The sequence below is a fragment of the Mastigoproctus giganteus genome, chromosome 12 (genome assembly GCF_048544385.1).
Source record: "Mastigoproctus giganteus isolate SK-2022 chromosome 12, ASM4854438v1, whole genome shotgun sequence".
In the NCBI taxonomy this organism is placed as follows: domain Eukaryota; kingdom Metazoa; phylum Arthropoda; class Arachnida; order Uropygi; family Thelyphonidae; genus Mastigoproctus; species Mastigoproctus giganteus.
Genome location: NC_143586.1, coordinates 130,639,544 through 130,657,766, shown reverse-complemented (window position 1 = coordinate 130,657,766; position 18,223 = coordinate 130,639,544). Strand labels below are relative to the sequence as shown.

Here is an 18,223-nt window from a genome sequence, read left to right as displayed (position 1 = left end):
GTACAATTAGTAAAATAGGTAAGATATATTTCATATAGGATAAGCTGGTAGCTACTTAATCCTATAATAGCCATAACTGGTCCACGAGGCCAAACCTAGTAAAGGATGATCATTAGTCAAAGTAAAAATAAAACAATTAATAAACATAATAATAATATATATCAAGTCAATTATAGGTAATAGGACACATTGAAAGGGACTTTATCGAGGGCTAACCCCTTTCAATATGTCCCCTACAATTAACCCGGCTATCAGTTTCTGATATCATCTGCCTGTTTAACACGGTCAAAAGGTAATTCATGCGATAAATGGATAAGTATAATTTATCCATTACAGCTAAATTAATATGTAATTGGCATTATCCTAAATTTTGTATAGTTTTTGTTAATTGGATTTAAAGTTCAAAATTATACAAGGGTTTCTGGGCTACTATTTATATCTATTCTTTCTTTTTGTTCGTTTGTTTATTTGGGTTATTTTTATGTTAATTTTCGCTCTACAGTTTTTGCCATACTACTGGCTTATGTTTTATTTAATTTAAAATATTGGATGTATTTCAGCTTCATATGGAGGAATTGCATGTCGCTGCCTCTAATGAATGCATAATTTATTTATTTATTCACTTTATTATAATTTAACTAATGTTAATATTTAATATAATTCAATGATAGTGTATATATATATATATATATATATATATATATATATATATATATAGTTTGATTGCTTAGATGAATTAAACTTTAGTGTCTATTTTCCATTGGGTATTAGGGTGTATCCTGAACAGGAGATTTTGTTAGCATTTCAAGTCTAACATATTCCTAGGGGTCTGTGGTGGCGTTCAAATTATATAATAAACAATAATAAAAAGTTAGTTCTAATACTAATTATTTAATTTTAATTAATGTTATTAATCAATACTAAACAATACTAAATACCATTCCCTTATCTGGTCATCTATCCGCTACTTCTTCAGGGGCTTTGAGCGGATCGATAGCCAGTTTTAAAGGAATGTCTCATAATTACCCGTTTCTGTTAACTCCTTATCAGTTTGGCCTTTTTAGTGAGATTTTTTAACTCCTTTAGATTATTTAATTTATTAAATAATGATATTTTTATGCTAATTTGTCTTTCAGTTTATTTTTAAATTTTTGAATATTTTTAATACTTAATTTAGGAATTCAGCAAACTGGTATAGGAGAAACAAAGCCCAACGGGTAATTATCGGAATAAGCGAGTGGAGCTATACTTATCTGTCCGGTGGTGGTGGTGGTCCTTCAGTAAAAGAGGGGTTAGCTCTTGTTCACTGTTTGTTTCATCCTTGGTTTGGTTTTTATTGCGCATTCGCGTCTATTGTTGCTTGATATTGTTGTAAGGTGATATTTTAGCAAGTCATCCGATAAGTGGGTTGGTTCCTACGTCAGCCGGGGTGCGGCCTGGGTGGGGTTTTTTTTTTTTTTTTGTTTCCGTTTTTAAACTCCGTGGTGAACATTAATTTGAATAAAATGTGATATGTTTGTATTATATTTACAAGCGTTATTTATTGTTATTTACATAAGTTGGTTTGCTATCCCTTTGGACTGGGCCGGTATAGCTTTTCTAAGGCATAACAGCCCGTTTTGTCCTCGGGGATAGCTATTTACATATTTACAGCCTCCTGTAAAGTGAATTTTACCTTGCGAATGGTTACCCATAGATTAATTTTTTATTTTTATTTTTTATTCTGATTTTGAAGGGTGGGTTAATATAGGAAACCGGATTATAGTGCGGTCAGAGGACGAGCCTCCTCTGAGCGTAAGAGATCCGGACCTTAATTTAGGTTTTGGTATTGCTTTGTGATTTAGATATTAGATTTTTGTTATTAATAAGTGTGGCCGCTTTTATGTGGTGTTTGCTGTAATTGTAGGGTATATTGTTTTTTGTGAGTGTTTTTATCAGTTTGTTAATTGCTTTTGTTGTGTTTTCTGCATTACTGCATATTTTTATTATTCTGGTCGTTTGGTTCCTAATTGTGTTTCCGTATATGTGTTTTGCAATGTTGCTATCCCAGTGGATGAGTTTTATAGCTGGGAATTTGAAGTGGTCTCTTTTGTCATAATGTTTAGTTTCGATTTTGTTATTTTTGATAGTAATCTGGCTGTCTAGGTAGTATGCTTGTAAGTTGCTGTTTTGGTTGGTACGTTCTATGCTGAGGTCGGTAGGATATATTGCTTGGGCTAGTGTTTCAAAACCGTCGTGGTTGATGATTAGGACGTCATCAATATATCTGAACATGTTAATTTCTTCTGTTATGTTATTTTCGAAGTGGTGTAAATATAGGTTGGCAATCGCACTGGAGCAGCAAGATCCCATGGCTATTCCTTTGGTCTGTAATATATATATATATATATATATATATATATATATATAAATAAATAAAATACTCTCACTAGTTGATGCGGCAAAGGTAAAGAAAGCCAACATGAGAACCATGGGAAACCTTGGGAAAATTTACTGGGCAATTACTTTCCCGCTACCGCAGTTTCTCTCTGCATTCTCAGTAAACAGATGGTGTGTGTTATCGGTAGTCATAGTAGAAGTCGATAACAATTCTGCTGCCCACATCAGTGCAACTCTCCAAGGCAGAATGCACTGGTCCCACAGGAACAAGTAGTTGTTGGTGACTTTATTGTCAGGGAAACGGGGAACATGGTATGTAAAAAGGATAGGTGGAACATGACCAGGGTATGTCTGCAAGGGGCAAAAGTTGATGACATTATATCATCTTTTAAGGGCACAAAAGATGATATTGTTGTACAGATTGGCACTAATGATATTAAGAGTAGGCGACCGGAGGAATTACTTAACAAGTGCAGGTCACTGTTGAAAAAAAGCCGTGAATTAGGGTTGAATTTGAAAGTGTTTGCAATTCTGCCGAGACACTATAGGAGGGAGTAAATGACGAGAGCCTTGTCGACCAATTCGGCCCTGGAAAGATTGTGCAGGGCTCAAGGGGTAGAATTTTTTTCAGCCTGTTCTGTACTTGTTAATAGGAGACACTGCTTCTATAGGGATGGGATACCCTTAAATAGAAAGGGTGCAAGAATATTTGCTGATGCGATCGAGGCAGTGTTAGGTGAGTTGGAAAACTGCTAGCTTTGGGGGGGGGCAAGGACTAATAGATTGGTCCTTGTCCCCCACAAGGACTAATAGATTAACAGTAACCACTGGCAGAGATGAAAGTGATTCTTGCGCTGCATCTATTGGAATGAGCAGCAGCCTGGAAAACAAGATGCAGGGTATTTCAGAGACATCTGGGAGTCATTGCGGTACAAGTAAACACATAGGTTATGTTAGGGTAGCTAAGAATAGAAACAGGTGCATGTCTATTTGCACATACACCAATGCTAGGAGTTTGGTAAATAAACTTGATGAATTTGAGGTATTGCTCAACACATCAAAAGCAGATATTGTTGGGATATTAGATGTGGTGTCACAGATATAAGGAATGCAGAACTGGAATTTGCGGAGTACAGTGTGTACAGAAAGGTTATTTGGTTTTTAGGAGCATTAGCAACGAAGGCTATATTGCTCTGGGGATATCCGGTGGTCATTTCCTGACCTTTCCGCATCCTCCGTATTTGGTGGTCACGGGCTCGAACCTCGGTCTAATCAAGAAGCGTGTGCTGCGCACTGCTGCTCCTGCCCACCTGGCTATGGACATGCCTGTACAGAAAGGATAGACAGGATAGGAAGGTAGGAAGGGTTATGCTATTAGTTAAGAAACACATAAAATCCAAGGAAGTGAAACCAGTTGACATATTTGGACAGTGCAGTGTTGAGTCAGTTTGGTGTGACATAAGCATTGGGAGATCAAAATTGAGAGGAGGAGGAGTGTGCTATAGCCTAATGACTCTGATGAGTATAATAAGACAATGTATGGGGAAATAGTGGGCCAGTTAATCAGAGTCTTATAATGGAGGATTTTAATTTCCCAGATATTGACTGGAATTTGTGGGTTGGTCACTCACACACTAGAAAGGTTTTTGTGGATTTATTGGATGATTGTTTTATACATCAGCAAGCGCAGGAGGCAACTAGAGGGAGTAATACCCTTGATCTGATTATCAGTAGTGATTCTTCCTGCATTAAGAATCTACAGATAAAGGAACCACTAGGTGGGAGTGATCACAGTGTGCTGAAGTGGGATTTATCAAAGAGGTAACTGCCATCAGGGGTAAGGGGAAGGGTTTTTGCTCTCGTAAAGGCAACTATGATGGTCTGAAACTGTATTTAAATTCTATAAAGTGGGACCAACTGATGATGTTACCAACAGCAAATTCAAAATGGGAAGCATTCAAAGAATTTATCGTGGAAGCTACTAGGCTTTACATACCTACTAAGAAATATTGTTTATTTCTTAGTTGGTATGTATGTCTTAGTAGGTCTATTTCTAAGGTTTAGACCTAAATGGATGTCAGATGAACTAATGAGACATATGGCAGAGAAGAAAAATGCATGGGATACATATAAATTAATGGGTGACATGGAAGCCTAAGATAGCTATAAGCTGGTCTGTAACCAAGTCACAAAGGAGTTTAGGCAGGCAAAGGCAAATTATGAGAAATCCTTGGCAAAGGATGCAAAGAAAAACAGAAAAGAGTTCTTTACAAATGTAAAGTCTAGAAGGAAGGGGATGAATTAGATTGGTCCACTGGATATTGATGGTTTGACTTTGATGATCCTGCTCAGGTGGCTAACAAACTAAATGAGTATTTTGCATCTACATTAACACATGAGGAGTTATTCAGGGAGGAGAATGCCAGAGGTGAATTAAACTCTGGCAGTGAGCTAGATGATTTTGTAATAACAGAGCAAAATGGAGGAGAAATTGTTGAAGATAAACATAAAAAAACGCACCCGGGGTGGATGGGATCTATCCAGTTATACTACAGTGGCAGCGAAAGAAGTAAGCAAACCCTTAAGCCATAATTATGAGAGCTTCATTGGACTCAGGGGAAGTACCCATGGACTGGAGATGTGCAAATGTGACCCCAATTCACAAAGGAGGATCAAAGGACAATACAAGTAATTATAGACCTGTTAGTTTAACTTCTGTTCCAGGGAAATTAATGGAGGCACTGGTTAAAAAAGTACTGCAGGATCATCTAGACAAGGCTTGAGTTATAGCTCGGACACAGCATGGTTTTGTTAAGGGGAAGTCTTGTCTAACCGATTTGATTGGATACTATGATGTGGTCACAAAGGAACTGGATGCAGGGAATAACTTTGATATCATATATTTGGATCTTAGAAAGGCTTTTGATACTGTTGCACATGGAAGACTGCTGCATAAATTGGAGCAGTGTGGCATTGGAGGCAAATTGCTGCTATGGATAAAGGGATGGTTGAGTGGGAGAAGACAGAGTGGTAATCAATGGACACTGCTCATCGTGGACTAATGTTATTAGTGGAGTTCCTCAGGGTTCAGTGTTGGGTCCATTGTTTTCTGTATTTATAAATGATATTGATGATGGTATATCAAGCTTAATGTCCAAGTTTGCAGATGATACAAAGGTTGGCAGGGTTGTTAAGGACACTACTGACACTATGCTGCTGCAACAGGATCTGGAAAGGTTGAGCAGATGGGCTGAGAGGTGGCAAATGAAGTTTAACGTTGACAAATGTAAAGTACTACATATGGGAAACAGTAACCCCAGAGCAACGTATCAGCTCTGTGGTACTACACTAACAGTGGTAGAAAACGAAAAGGACCTGGGTGTAATTGTGCAGGCAGATATAAATTTTTATGAGCAGTGCAGACGGCCTGCAAGAGTAGCTCATGGTGTCTTGTCAATAATATACAGGAATTTTTCCTGCAGGGATAAGGAGGTGATTATTCCCTTGTATAAGGCAATGGTCAGGCCACACCTTGCGTACTGTATACAGGTCTGGAGGCCTCATTTCAAGAAGGATGTAGAGCTACTGGAACAAGTACAGAGAAGGACAACAAGATTAGTGAATGGAACTAAGGGTTACTCTTACGAAGAAAGGCTTAAGTTTTGCAAATTAGTGTCTGGAGACTAGGCACCGGCGAGGTGATCTGATAGAGGTGTATAAAGCCTTGAATGGTTTTAGTATGTTCAATGATGGGATTCTTCCTCTTGATCAGAATAATCACCTGAGAGGGCATAAATTTAAATGGAGGACAGATGTAGTATAGATGTGCAGAAATTTGCCTTTAGCCACTGGGTAGTTGGTTGGTTGAACAGACTTCCACCATTGTTGTGGAAGTTGATAGCCTAAATAAATTTAATGCTCAGCTGGACAGGTATTTCGAACGAACGGAGGGGTGAAATGGGAGTGGTTTTTTTTTTTTTTTTGGATGATGCTGCATAAGCATGCTTTCTTGTGTCATATGCCTCTACTAATGCTAAAACAATGTATTGATTAATTTTTTCTCGTTATTAAAAGCAGATTATTGGAGTTCATGAGTATAATGCCTTCGTGGCTCGAATTTACTTACAGGTCTACCCTCCAGACTGCCTCACTCTTAGTGTGTTTATCCCCCACTTCCCACTGTTTTAAAATTGGAAAACGACAGATGATGTGTGTTATCGGTAGTAGCAGTAGAAGTTCATTTCCTATCGGAGAAAAAAACAGCGGGAAGGAAGGGGGGTAAACACCCTAAGACTGAGACAGACTGGAGTCTGTAGTAGTAGTAGTGGCATGTGATGCAAGAAAAGCCAAAGAAAAAAAAAAAATCACACCATTCCCTCCAAATGCCTGTCCAGTTCCTCCTTAAATTTATTCAACCTATCACTTTCCACAACTACAGATGGAAGTTTGTTCCAGCAATTAACTACCCGCTGGCTAAAGGCAAATTTCCGCACATCTGTTCTACATCTGTCCTTTCTTAATTTGAATTTATGCCCCCTTAGGTTCGTAATCTGAACAAGTGGCAGGATCCCATCAGAATTCAGCATGCTCAACCCATTCAAGGCCTTGTACACCTCAATCAGATCACCGCACAGGTGCCTAGTCCCCAGCCATTGCAATTTGCAGAACTTAAGCCTCTCTTGGTAAGAGGATCCCTTCATTCCCCTCACCAATCTTGTTGCCCTTCTCTGTACACGCTAAAGCAAATCTACATCCTTCCTAAAATGAGGCCTCCAGACCTGTACGCAGTACTGAAGGCGTGGCCTGACCATTGCCTTATACAGAGGGACAATCACCTCCTTTTCCCTGCTAGCAAAATTCCTATATATCATTGACAAAACCCCATGACCTGCCCTGGCAGCCTGTCTGCATTGCTCAGAAAACTTCATATCTGACTGCACTATTACTCCCAGGTCTTTTTCATTTTCTACCACCTTAAGTGTAGTGGTGCTAAAACAATGTATTGATACGTTTGGTACGTTTCTCTGGGGTTACTTCTACCCATATGCAGTACTTTGCATTTGTCAAGGTTAAACTTCAGTTGCCACTTCTCTGCCCAAATTATCTAGATCCTGTTGCAGTAGCACACTGCCATTGCCGTCATTAACAACCCTACCAACCTTTGTATCGTCTGCAAACTTCGACATTAAACCTGATATACCTTCATCAATATCATTGATAAATATACAAAACAACAGTGGACCCAACACCGAACCCTGTGGGACTCCACTAATAACATTAGTCCACGAAGAGCAGCACCCATTGATTACCACCCTCTGTCTTCTCCCACTTAACCATCCTTTTATCCATTTTAGCAACTTACCCTTAATACCATTCTGCTCCAATTTGTACAATAGTCTTTCATGCGCAGCATTGTCAAAAGCTTTCCTGAAATCCAAATATATGATATCAAAATTATTTTTTGCATCCAGTTCCTTTGTAACCACATCATAATATCCTATCAAATTTGTCAGACAAGACTTTCCCTTAACAAACCCATGCTGTTGTGTCTGAATTATTGCTGCAGTCTTGTCTAGATGATCCTGCAATGCATCTTTAACCAGTGTACCCATAAGCAAATTTTATCCCACTCATGAGCTTCAATAATCTGCTTTTAATAATGAGAAGAAAAGTAATCAATACATTGTTATCGACTTCTGCTACCACTATCAATAACACGCATCATCTGTTTACCAAGAATGCAGGGAGAAACAGCTGTAGCGGGAAACAAGTTTGCCCAGTAAATTAAGCAAAGTTTTCCCTGGTTGTTGTGTTGCCTTTCTTTACCTTAGCCATTGATGCTTGTTTTTCTTATATTCCTGTGTAATTTATTTAATTATTTCAAAATATTAAATTAGTTTAATAGTTTGATATTTAAACTGGTACGATTTACAGTGTTTGGAGTAGATCCAGATATGACTCGTGAAGGAGGAAGCATTCCTGTAACATTGACGCTCCAAGAAGCGACAGGAAAAAATGTAATGTTACTTCCTGTTGGTAGTGCAGATGATGGTGCCCATTCTCAGAATGAGAAGTTGGATATATATAATTATATCCAAGGGGTAGGTAGTTTTATTTCAAGTTTTTTTTCACTATTTTTAAATTACCTTTTGATTTCTAGTTGTTTCTAGATTAGAAGATAGTTACATTTATTTTACAAAGGCTTTGAAAATTAAAGAAAAGTAGTTTGAGTAATGTACTTACCTGGCCTTTGTGACAAAAATTGCAGAAACCTTGATTGCTATCAATATGACATAAATATTTATGATGTCATACTTATAGCACTACACTGAGCAGAAATAATGTATTCTTGTTAAAGAAAGATGTGTTAAACTTAGTGAATTGTATAGTATCTCTCTCTCTCTTGCAATATAATGGCTTTGCCACTTTTTTGTTAAAAAAAAAAAAAAATCTTTATTGTCATTTTTAGCAAGGTGCAGTAGAAGATAGAGGCAGCTAAAATAGTTTTTTCTTTTTTCACTTAATTCATGACCTGGACTTAACTGCCTTTAGCCTGCCATTACGTTTTTTTTTTTTCTTTTATGTAAACCCCAAACACGAGAGGTATTAGAACCTATAGTACTTAGTACCGTGCTTAGGTTGGAGGTTGAGAAGACGAAAGAAGATATTTGTTGACATTGGACTAGAACTTCTGTAGACTGTAATTTTCAGGAAATACGTATGACGGAAGGTTGTTCCAGGAAACGGCAGTTGAATGAATAAACGAGAAAGATGAAAAGTTGGTTCTGTGAGTTTGAAGTTGGACAGTAAATGGATGTTGGCTGGTGGAGGCACATGTTCGGACTGTTTTGAAAGAGACAGCTGGAATTATAGAAGTCAATTCAGAAGAACAGTGCCCATGGAAGTATCTGTAGAAGAGGCATGCAGCAGAAACAGTACATCTATGAGGGCGCCTCCATAGCCAGGTGGGAAGGAGCAGCAGTGCGTAGCACAGGCTTCTTGATTAGACCGGGGTTCGAGCCCCTCACCACCAAATACGGAGGATGCGGAAAGGTCAGGGAATGACCACCGCATATCCCGGAGCAATATGGCCTTAGTTGCTAATGCTCCTAAAAACCAAATAACAAACAACAAACAAACATCTATGAGACAGCGAGAGGAGAGACAGCAAGTGGAAAATCTATTGCTCAGCAGGGAGTTTTGATTTCAGTTTCTTTATTATTTTGTTTTAACTTATCAAACTTAGATAGTATTAAAGGAGCTGCAATTACTCTGGAAGTAATGCGATTGTTTTTTGATACCGCAACAGTACTATTACACAATAAACAAACACATTTAACTTTGATTTGGAAAAACAATGTTTCTTCCCATATGGCATTGAAATTATAAGTCTATTTTGTCGAACCATTTAGTAGCACAGTTAGTGTAGAGAACTTCAAATATAAACCACAATACAGATGTGCAAGTACACAGGAAAATTACACTATGGAAGGAAAACCCATGTTTCAAGCATTGTTATAATGTTGGTACAAGCTTTCTAGTAATAGAATGGCAAGCAATATTATCCATCATATGCACACAAGCACAAAGAGAGGTCTTGTAAATTGAAGAGGTGACTTCTTTCTTATCTCAAGATAGGTGGGGGATAAGACTACCTCTGCCTACTCTGCAATCTTCATGTGCCCTCCCTTTCCTCACTAGTTGTATAGTGCATGTCACATGATATATTTCTTGTTTTTTTATGTAAACCCCAAACACGAGAGGTATTAGAACCTATAGTACTTAGTACCGTGCTTGGGTTGGAGGTTGAGAAGACGAAAGAAGATATTTGTTGAACTTGAATTTCTGTAGACTGTAATTTTCAGGAAATACATATGAAGGAAGGTTGTTCAGAAGATGGCAGTTGAATGAATAAACGAGGAAGATGAAAAGTTGGTTCTGTAGTTTGAAGTTGGACAGTAAATGGATGTTGGCTGGTGGCGGCACGTGTTTGGACTGTTTTGAAAAAGACAGCGGGAATTATAGAAGTCAATTCAGAAGAACAGTGCCCATGGAAGTATCTGTAGAAGAGACATGCAGCAGAAACAGTACGTCTATGAGACAGCGAGTGGAGAGACTGTTAGAGATGAATCATCAATTAACCTAACTGCCCTCTTCTGAATGGAATCAAGAAGCCTGAGAGAGGTTTTGGGGGCACCACCCCAGTTGTGGGAACAATATTCCATGGCAGGGCAGATTTGCGATTTATACTGAGTTGAGCAGCTGTTTGGAAGAAAAGTAACGCCGACAGCGAAAATGAAAACCAAGTTTTTTTAGATGCAGAAGAAGCAATATTTGTAATGTGCTTGTGCCAAGAGAGATTAGAATTCAGGGTAATCCCCAAAAGAGATATATCATTTTTGCCTAGAAATCGGAGTGTCACTAAACATAAGCATAGGAGCAGAAGAATCCTTTTTGCGAGATATAAGACAAGACTGAGTTTTAGAAGGGTTGAAATCAAGTAAGTTGTCTTTGCCCCACTGGAGAATTACCTGAAGACCGGCATTTAAGGAATTGGTAGTAGTATCGAGAAGTTAAAGTTGATTGAACAGGGCAGGGTTTCTTAAAATGTAAAGTGGAATGCAATGTGCTATCATCAGCAAAACTATGGATAGGATTTCCAGTCAATGGAAGAAGGTCGTTAATATACAAGAGGAAAAGAGTGGGGGAAAGAACTGAACTTTGTGGGACCCCAGCATTAGTGGAGAAGTTAGAAGACAGAGTGCCATTTACCATCACCTTCAGTGAGCGATCAGAGAGAAAACTGGATAACCAATTACTAAAAACAGTTGGCAAACCCTAAGATGGAAGCTTGTTTAGAAAACCTTTATGCCAAACGCGATCGAAAGCCTTTGAGATGTCAAGAGCAACTACTTGTGTTTCACCAAATCTTTCCATTGAATTAGTCCATAAATGGGTAACACAAGCCAGAACATCACCAGTGGATCAACACTGACGGAATCCATACTGGCGATCGTTGATCAGACGGAAGGTTTCTAGGTAGTTTAAGAGTTGGTGGTTAATTGATTTCTCCATTACTTTAGAAAGAGTAGAAGTAATTGCAATGGGACGATAATTGGATGGGAGGGATTTGTCACCCTTTTTAGGAACTGGCTGGATATGAGCAAATTTCCAAGCAGAAGGAAAAACACCTTTGGAACAAGAAAGTGAAAAAAGGTGGCAAAGAATAGGAGTAAGTTCAGGAGCACAGGTTTTGAGAACAAGTGGAGAAATACCATCAGGACCTGGAGCTTTCTTAGCATTAAGATTCGTCACAATCCTTCTGACATTCTTTTGACGGAAGACCATAGGAGGCATTGGATGGAGCGTGTTGGGAATGGTGGGAGGTGTTTTACCAAGATCATTAATATGAGTTGGAAGAAAAATGGTATGCTAGCAGGTCAGCTTTATCCTTGGCTGAAGTGACAAAAGAACCATCTGGTTTGGACAGAGGTGGGAGCAGAGATGGACAAAAGTTGCGGCCAATAGCTTTGGCAAGGGACAGAATGCTCGGCTACCATTAGGGCAAGAAGCAAGTTTTCTACTCTTAGCCTGTTTAAACTCTAGTTTGGACTGATTAATAACTGCTTTACAATTGTTGCGAGCTTTTGTGTAGGCAGAAAATGAAACTGAATAATTAGAAACAAGCCAATTACGATATGCAAATTCTTCTCTTGAATAGCCTTAGCACATTTATTGAAAAATCAAGGTTTAGATAAAGGACGAGATTTTAAAGTGGAGTGTGGGATAAAGGAGTCCATTTGTGCAAGAATAATTTCACTGACACGAACTGAGCAAATGTTTTGAAACATTTTACATCAGAAGTTTTGAAACAGTAATCCGACCAAGGAAAAGAAGAAAAGAAATCTCACAGGTCATCCCATTTCGCATTCTTGTAATGCCAAACAACACAAGGTTGGGAATAGCCATGAGATAAACGCTCCATTTGAAAAGAGACAATCACCAAGTTGTGACCTGAGGTGCCTAAAGGACCTCTCACTTCGACCGTGTACTTAAAGGGTTGTTTGTAAGAAAAAGATCAATCGTGTTGGCTGTATGATTAGGATTGTCCTGTATTCTTGTAGATAAATGAACAGTCTTTACAAGGTCATTAGAAATTGCAAAAGCTTCAGCATCTCGACCAGCTGGGTTGGTGTGACTCGAAAATGGAAGCCAGCTGGAGTTGTGAACTTTAAAATCACCAAGGAAAATTACCTTGCTGTTAGGAAAGTTGGACTGGAGAAAGTCATGTTGCAAAGAGAGGAAGTCAAAAAGCTCCAAGTGATTAGTGGAGTTGGGGGAACGGTAGAGACAACAGATGAATTTTACACAATGAGGTAGAGAGATTTTAAGCCAGGGAAGATCAAAGAGTAGATTCCAAATTGCCAAGTCTCTGACAGGGAATATCAGAACGGACATATGCACAAGGTACCACCTTTGAGGCGAAAGGAATCATACAGCGAATAATTTGGAAATCTGAGATGAGCAGTAGTTGAATCAACTGATAAGTGAGATTCTGTCAGAAAAAGTACATGGGGTTTGTAAACTGCAAGTGTAAATGGACATCGTTAAGATTACAATTGAGACCACATATATTTGTGAATTGAATTAAGAGGTGCTTGGGAGGTTTAGATCTTTTCGCAGATAAACTTGTTCTATTAGTTTGACAATTCATGGTGTAAGAAAAAGTGGGTGGGACATGCTGTATGAAGTAAGAAAATTTTTGGATATGCCGTACACATGGTAAGAATATACCCAGATCCTTGACATAACGTGGCCTCGACAATGCTCCCCGCATACATACTACTCAGACTCCCTCCAGTCACCATCTGGCACAGTAGAGGTAGCAAGATTATACTCAAGCTGATCTGGAAGCCTAGAGAGTTACCAATAGGTTCAGTCCAGTGTACTAACTAGTGGCCGGCCTTCAAACACCGTTTTAGAGCTGTACCCTCGAAACGTAAGGAATATTGGATCTCGCCACGATGTTCATCATAACCTCAAAAGTCATCAATCATGCTGCATGATGGAAGAGATAGGGAAGGGTTGACTGGAACTTAGCTCTAGAGACTAAACATGGGTTCCACCACTTCAAGCCTCCAATAAGCAAAGTGGTGGTATTGCACCGGTTGATGAGAGTCATTTAGCACAATGTGTACTGTTACTCATTAACCAAAAAAAAAATTTCACAAGCCTTTCATTTCTTTCACCAATTCCAAAATTTCCTATAGTTCTCCTTTCTGCACTGTTTTGTCTCTTTCCAACCTTAGCATTGAAGTTCCTCATAATGATAGTGTAGTGGATTTTCTGCTCATCTAGAAGTCTCAATTTCGGTGTTCATTTCTTCAACCTCTTCATCATCATGGCACGATGTTGGTGCATAAATCATTAGAACATTTAGCTTGTACCTCTTAGAAACCCTGAGTAGTAGTAGTCTTGACACCCTTGGTGATTCGAGCCCGTCACCACCAAATACGGAGGATGCGGAAAGGTCAAGGAATGACCACTGCATATCCCGGAGCAATATGGCCTTAGTTGCTAATGCTCCTAAAAACCAAATAACAAACAACAACAACCCTTGGTGATGTACTCTTGAATTCCAAAATGATTTTTATATTTTTATAGACAAAAAAAAGCCAACTCCGCCTCTGCTTCTTTCACTGTTTCCAGTGGTGTACAGCAGATTTCCACTTGATAAACTTATAAGTGATTCATTTCTTCTTGTTTTAGCCAAACCGATGATTTTCTAATTCCTTTTCCAGCTCTAATAACCTGTCTTCACTGATGAAATGGGCCAAGTTCAGTTTTCGTGTGTGGCAGCCTGGTTGTACCCAGAGATTCTTAGCACCCTCTGCTTCCATTCTGATCCTCTCACTGCCATATGAGGTGGAGTGAAAGCCGCTGGGGACTGAGAGCCATTTGTTTTGTCGTGCTGTCATGTGCTGGAGGGTTTGGTCTTTTCCTCTTTATGCTGACTAGGTGTCGTGAAGAGAACCACTCTACACCTTCTTTGCCACCTAGGTGACATAACCATGCATCTTATATGCCATCATTACTAAAATTTCACCATTGGTATAGCTACCTAAAAGTTCATATACAGGTTGCTATTATACAGGTAGATATTTTAGATAGAAATATGGCCGAAGGGGCTAACATTCAGGACATCAGAAGAGAGTAGTTCATGGTTGTGTTTCATGCATGAGGAGTTGCTCTTTGGTTCTCAAAACAGCAGGGATGCAAGAACTAGAAGCACAGTGAGTTGTTATATTAGTTTAACAATATAGGAACAAGCAGCACAAGGAGCTGCTTTGGAGCCAGCATCACATGTAGGCACTAACCAAATGGTAAGTTTTGATCTAGCAGAGATTAGTAGTTATCCATCATCCAATTAAGTGTGGAAAAGAATATTTCAATATCAGTTTACACTCCTTTGACAGTAATGCACACCTCATTTTAAAATCTTGAGCAAATTCAGTAAATGCAGCATATTTCTCTGCTTCCAGACTCCCATTTTACCAACTAAGATATTCCTCACATCTGAGTGATTTGTGCAGTCATGCAGGACATGAGCCCAGCTCTCATATCTGCTGGAACAGTGTGGCTCCTTAGCCAGGCCAAGACTGGCCAGCCTATTGTTGAAAGGACATGTCCTGTGATAATAAATCTCATGTAGAGACTGGGAGAAAACCTTGGATATACCTTGAATGAAGTCATAGCAACCTGCTGGATAAACTTCTTAATAACAGAACAGAGACTTTCCCATCTTTCCTGCGAAAGTAGGTGGGAAGGAGCAGCAGTGCGTAGCACACGCTTCTTGATTAGACCGGGGTTCGAGCCCGTCACCACCAAATATGGAGGATGCGGAAAGGTCAGGGAATGACCACCGCATATCCCGGAGCAATATGGTCTTAGTTGCTAATGCTCCTAAAAACCAAAAATAACATAACATCCTGCGAAAGTGCTTGAAGCTTGAGTGTGGTCTTTGCAATTAGTATATTATTCTGGGATTGATGTTACTCATATATAGCACATTACATGTGTCAGTGTTAAACTGTAATTGCCAAATCTATGAATTTTTTTTTTTAATTACTTCTCAGCCTATCTGCCTAATTTTTCTAGATCTTGTAGCATACCCTGATTACTTAAACCATTCTGCCAACTTTTGTGTCATCTGCAGATGTAGACATTAAGCCTGATATATTGTAACCTCATCAGTGTCATAAATATTTAAAACAACAGTGAATCCTGGAGTGTTTTACTAATAACATTAGTTTAAGAAGAGCAGTGCCCATTTATAACCATACACTGTTTTCTATGACTTAACCATCCCTTAATCCATAGCAGTAACTTGCCCATAATGCCTCAGCACTATTCCAGTTGGGACAGCAGTCTCATGTACAACTGTGTTTTCAGAAAATTTTCTGAAATTTAAGTATATTTATCATTTATTTTTTTTTTACATTCATTTTTGTTGTTACTGCTTCATAGTATCTAGTTAGTGGTCAAAGAAGATTGCTCACTAACAATCCACTCTGTGAAGTATAGGTACATTCATATTTTGTATCTAGATTTTCTTGCATTACTTCCTTAAACCACTGATTCCATTATTTTCCCCTGAACAGAAGTCAATCTTACAGGTCTGTAATTATTCACTTTACCCTTTGATCTGCTCCTTTTTAAACTGGGGAGACATTTGCAAATCTCCATAGGTCCATAGGAACTTCCCCTAAATCCAAAGATGCTCTCATAATTTTGACTAAAGGTTTGCTTATCTTTTGCTGCCTCCCCTAATATGATTTTATAGATCCCATCAGTCTAGGTGCATTATTTACTTTTAGCTTGAACAATTTCTTTCAGATTTCCTCTCCAAATCATTTCAGTTATCACCTAATCATTTAGCTCAATGTTAGAATTTGACATACTTCTGAAAATAGCCTATCTTTAAATTTCTCGTGTGTGGATGTAAATGTGAAATGTCCATTTGCTTTGTCAGCATCCGGAACTTGATCATCATTGTCTTGACATTCATATCTAGTGGACAACATTCATCCCTTTACTTCTAGTGTTAATATAAGTAGTGAAGTTTTAGCTATTTTTTTTTTTTTTTTTTGCATAGAGGAACAATTCTGGAGATAACTTAAATCTTTGTTCAGTAGTTATAACAGACTCTGTTGATGAGCACTGACATAGTGCATATAAATTTTGCAAAGACTTGTACATTAAGTAAAGTAATGCATAACTCCAATGACAGTGTTGGATTTGACACACAAAATAAATATAAGAAACATTTAATTATGAGCATTTTTTTTTTATTTTATTACATGGTTTTACAGAGTTTTATCTCCTGACAAGTTTTGTTTTAATGAACCTGATTAGAATATTGCAGTCACCAGGATAAGATTTGTTTTGAACCTACTACATTTTAACCTTGTGTTATGTTGACTGCACTATATTTCTGTGTATTTGTGAAGCTATAGCAGTATTATAATAATACTGTTATGCCTTCTGTCAGCATTTATGCTCAGACACAAATGCCAGCTGATGATTTTTCAAGCTATGCTAGATGTGTTTTATATGTATGAGCATTTTCAGTTTGATGTAAAATATCTCTGCTAACTTATTTCTTGTATGTAATGTCCAATGTGGCCTGCTTCAATTTCTCTAAAAGGAAATGACAAAAAAAAAAAAAAGGGAAAAGAGGAGAAAAGGACAGAAGAAAAAGATATGACTGCTATGGATGTTACATTCTTGCTGATTTTGAGTCCCTCAGAATCAGTATCTTCAGCTGGCTGAATTGTTGCTTTTTATTAATTCAAGCTGAATTAGTTTTTGGGTATACACAGACAAATGGACATAGTGATAAATATAAAAGCATCTCCCATGTTGTGAGATGCCTAAAAATGCTACAGTTTTTTTTTTCAAAATTGTTAGTGAGGGTTGAGATAATTATGCTGTTATTTCTGTTATATATTGTTAATTAGATAATAATACAGAGATAAAAATAACTTAATATCCCTTGAAGGAATTTTACTTTCCCTTTGAACTAAACAATCTGGCAAGTGTATTGATTTATTTTAGAAGTAAAGATGATTATGACTTTGTTTTTTTTATTATTAATCAAAAAATGAAGGAAACTGTTATATAATTTTAGTACTTTTAAATACATTTCTTGCAGACTAAAGTCCTGGCTGCTTACATGTATGAAGTATCAAAACTCTCATGAACAGCATTTCAGTTTTTAGAATGTCTGAAATCCAGAAAGATTAAATAGCTCTACAGGGATCCAAGGTTAATTTTTATACCAATTTTATTGATGTTAATGAAGATGCCATATTGTGGACTGTTAATATTCATTTGCAACCAAGATCTTTGATTGTAATAATGGGGATGATATTTAATGACATATTTTTTGAAAAGCCTTAATCTTTTACGATTGTCAAGCTTTACTGATGTACAGTTTTTCATAAATAAATTAATTATATATAAAAGATTTGATTCTGTTTGGTTATGTTATTTTAGATTTTTAGAAAAGTAGTTATTGTGCAGTTTTAACTAATGTGTGTAATCTATGATGTTAAGGAAGAAGTATATCATGACTACCTAACCTTAAGAGGCCTTCTTCACTCCTAAGTCAGGCTTGTAAGGTACTACATCCCCCAATCTAGGTGAAGTATATATTAATTTAAAGTATGTATACCAGGGGTCCCAAACTGTGGCCCCAGATAGAATTTTCTGGCCCGTGGATATTTCAATTAGATTGTAAAATTTAATGTTTATATTAGATCACAATAAAATTTATGAACAA

The 18,223-nt window shown here is 37.8% G+C and overlaps 1 protein-coding gene across 1 annotated transcript in view; it reads left to right on the top strand.

Annotated features, from left to right (window-relative positions):
• Cndp2 (Cytosolic non-specific dipeptidase 2) overlaps positions 1-17,799 on the top strand; it is a 265,591-nt gene extending 247,792 nt beyond the window's left edge. The window contains exons 11-12 of the mRNA XM_090386709.1: positions 8,314-8,480; positions 17,594-17,799. Coding sequence (XP_090242835.1) covers positions 8,314-8,480; positions 17,594-17,641 — 215 coding nt within the window. The 3' untranslated portion in view covers positions 17,642-17,799. The remainder of the gene's footprint in view (positions 1-8,313; positions 8,481-17,593) is intronic.
• Positions 17,800-18,223: the final 424 nt, after the last annotated feature.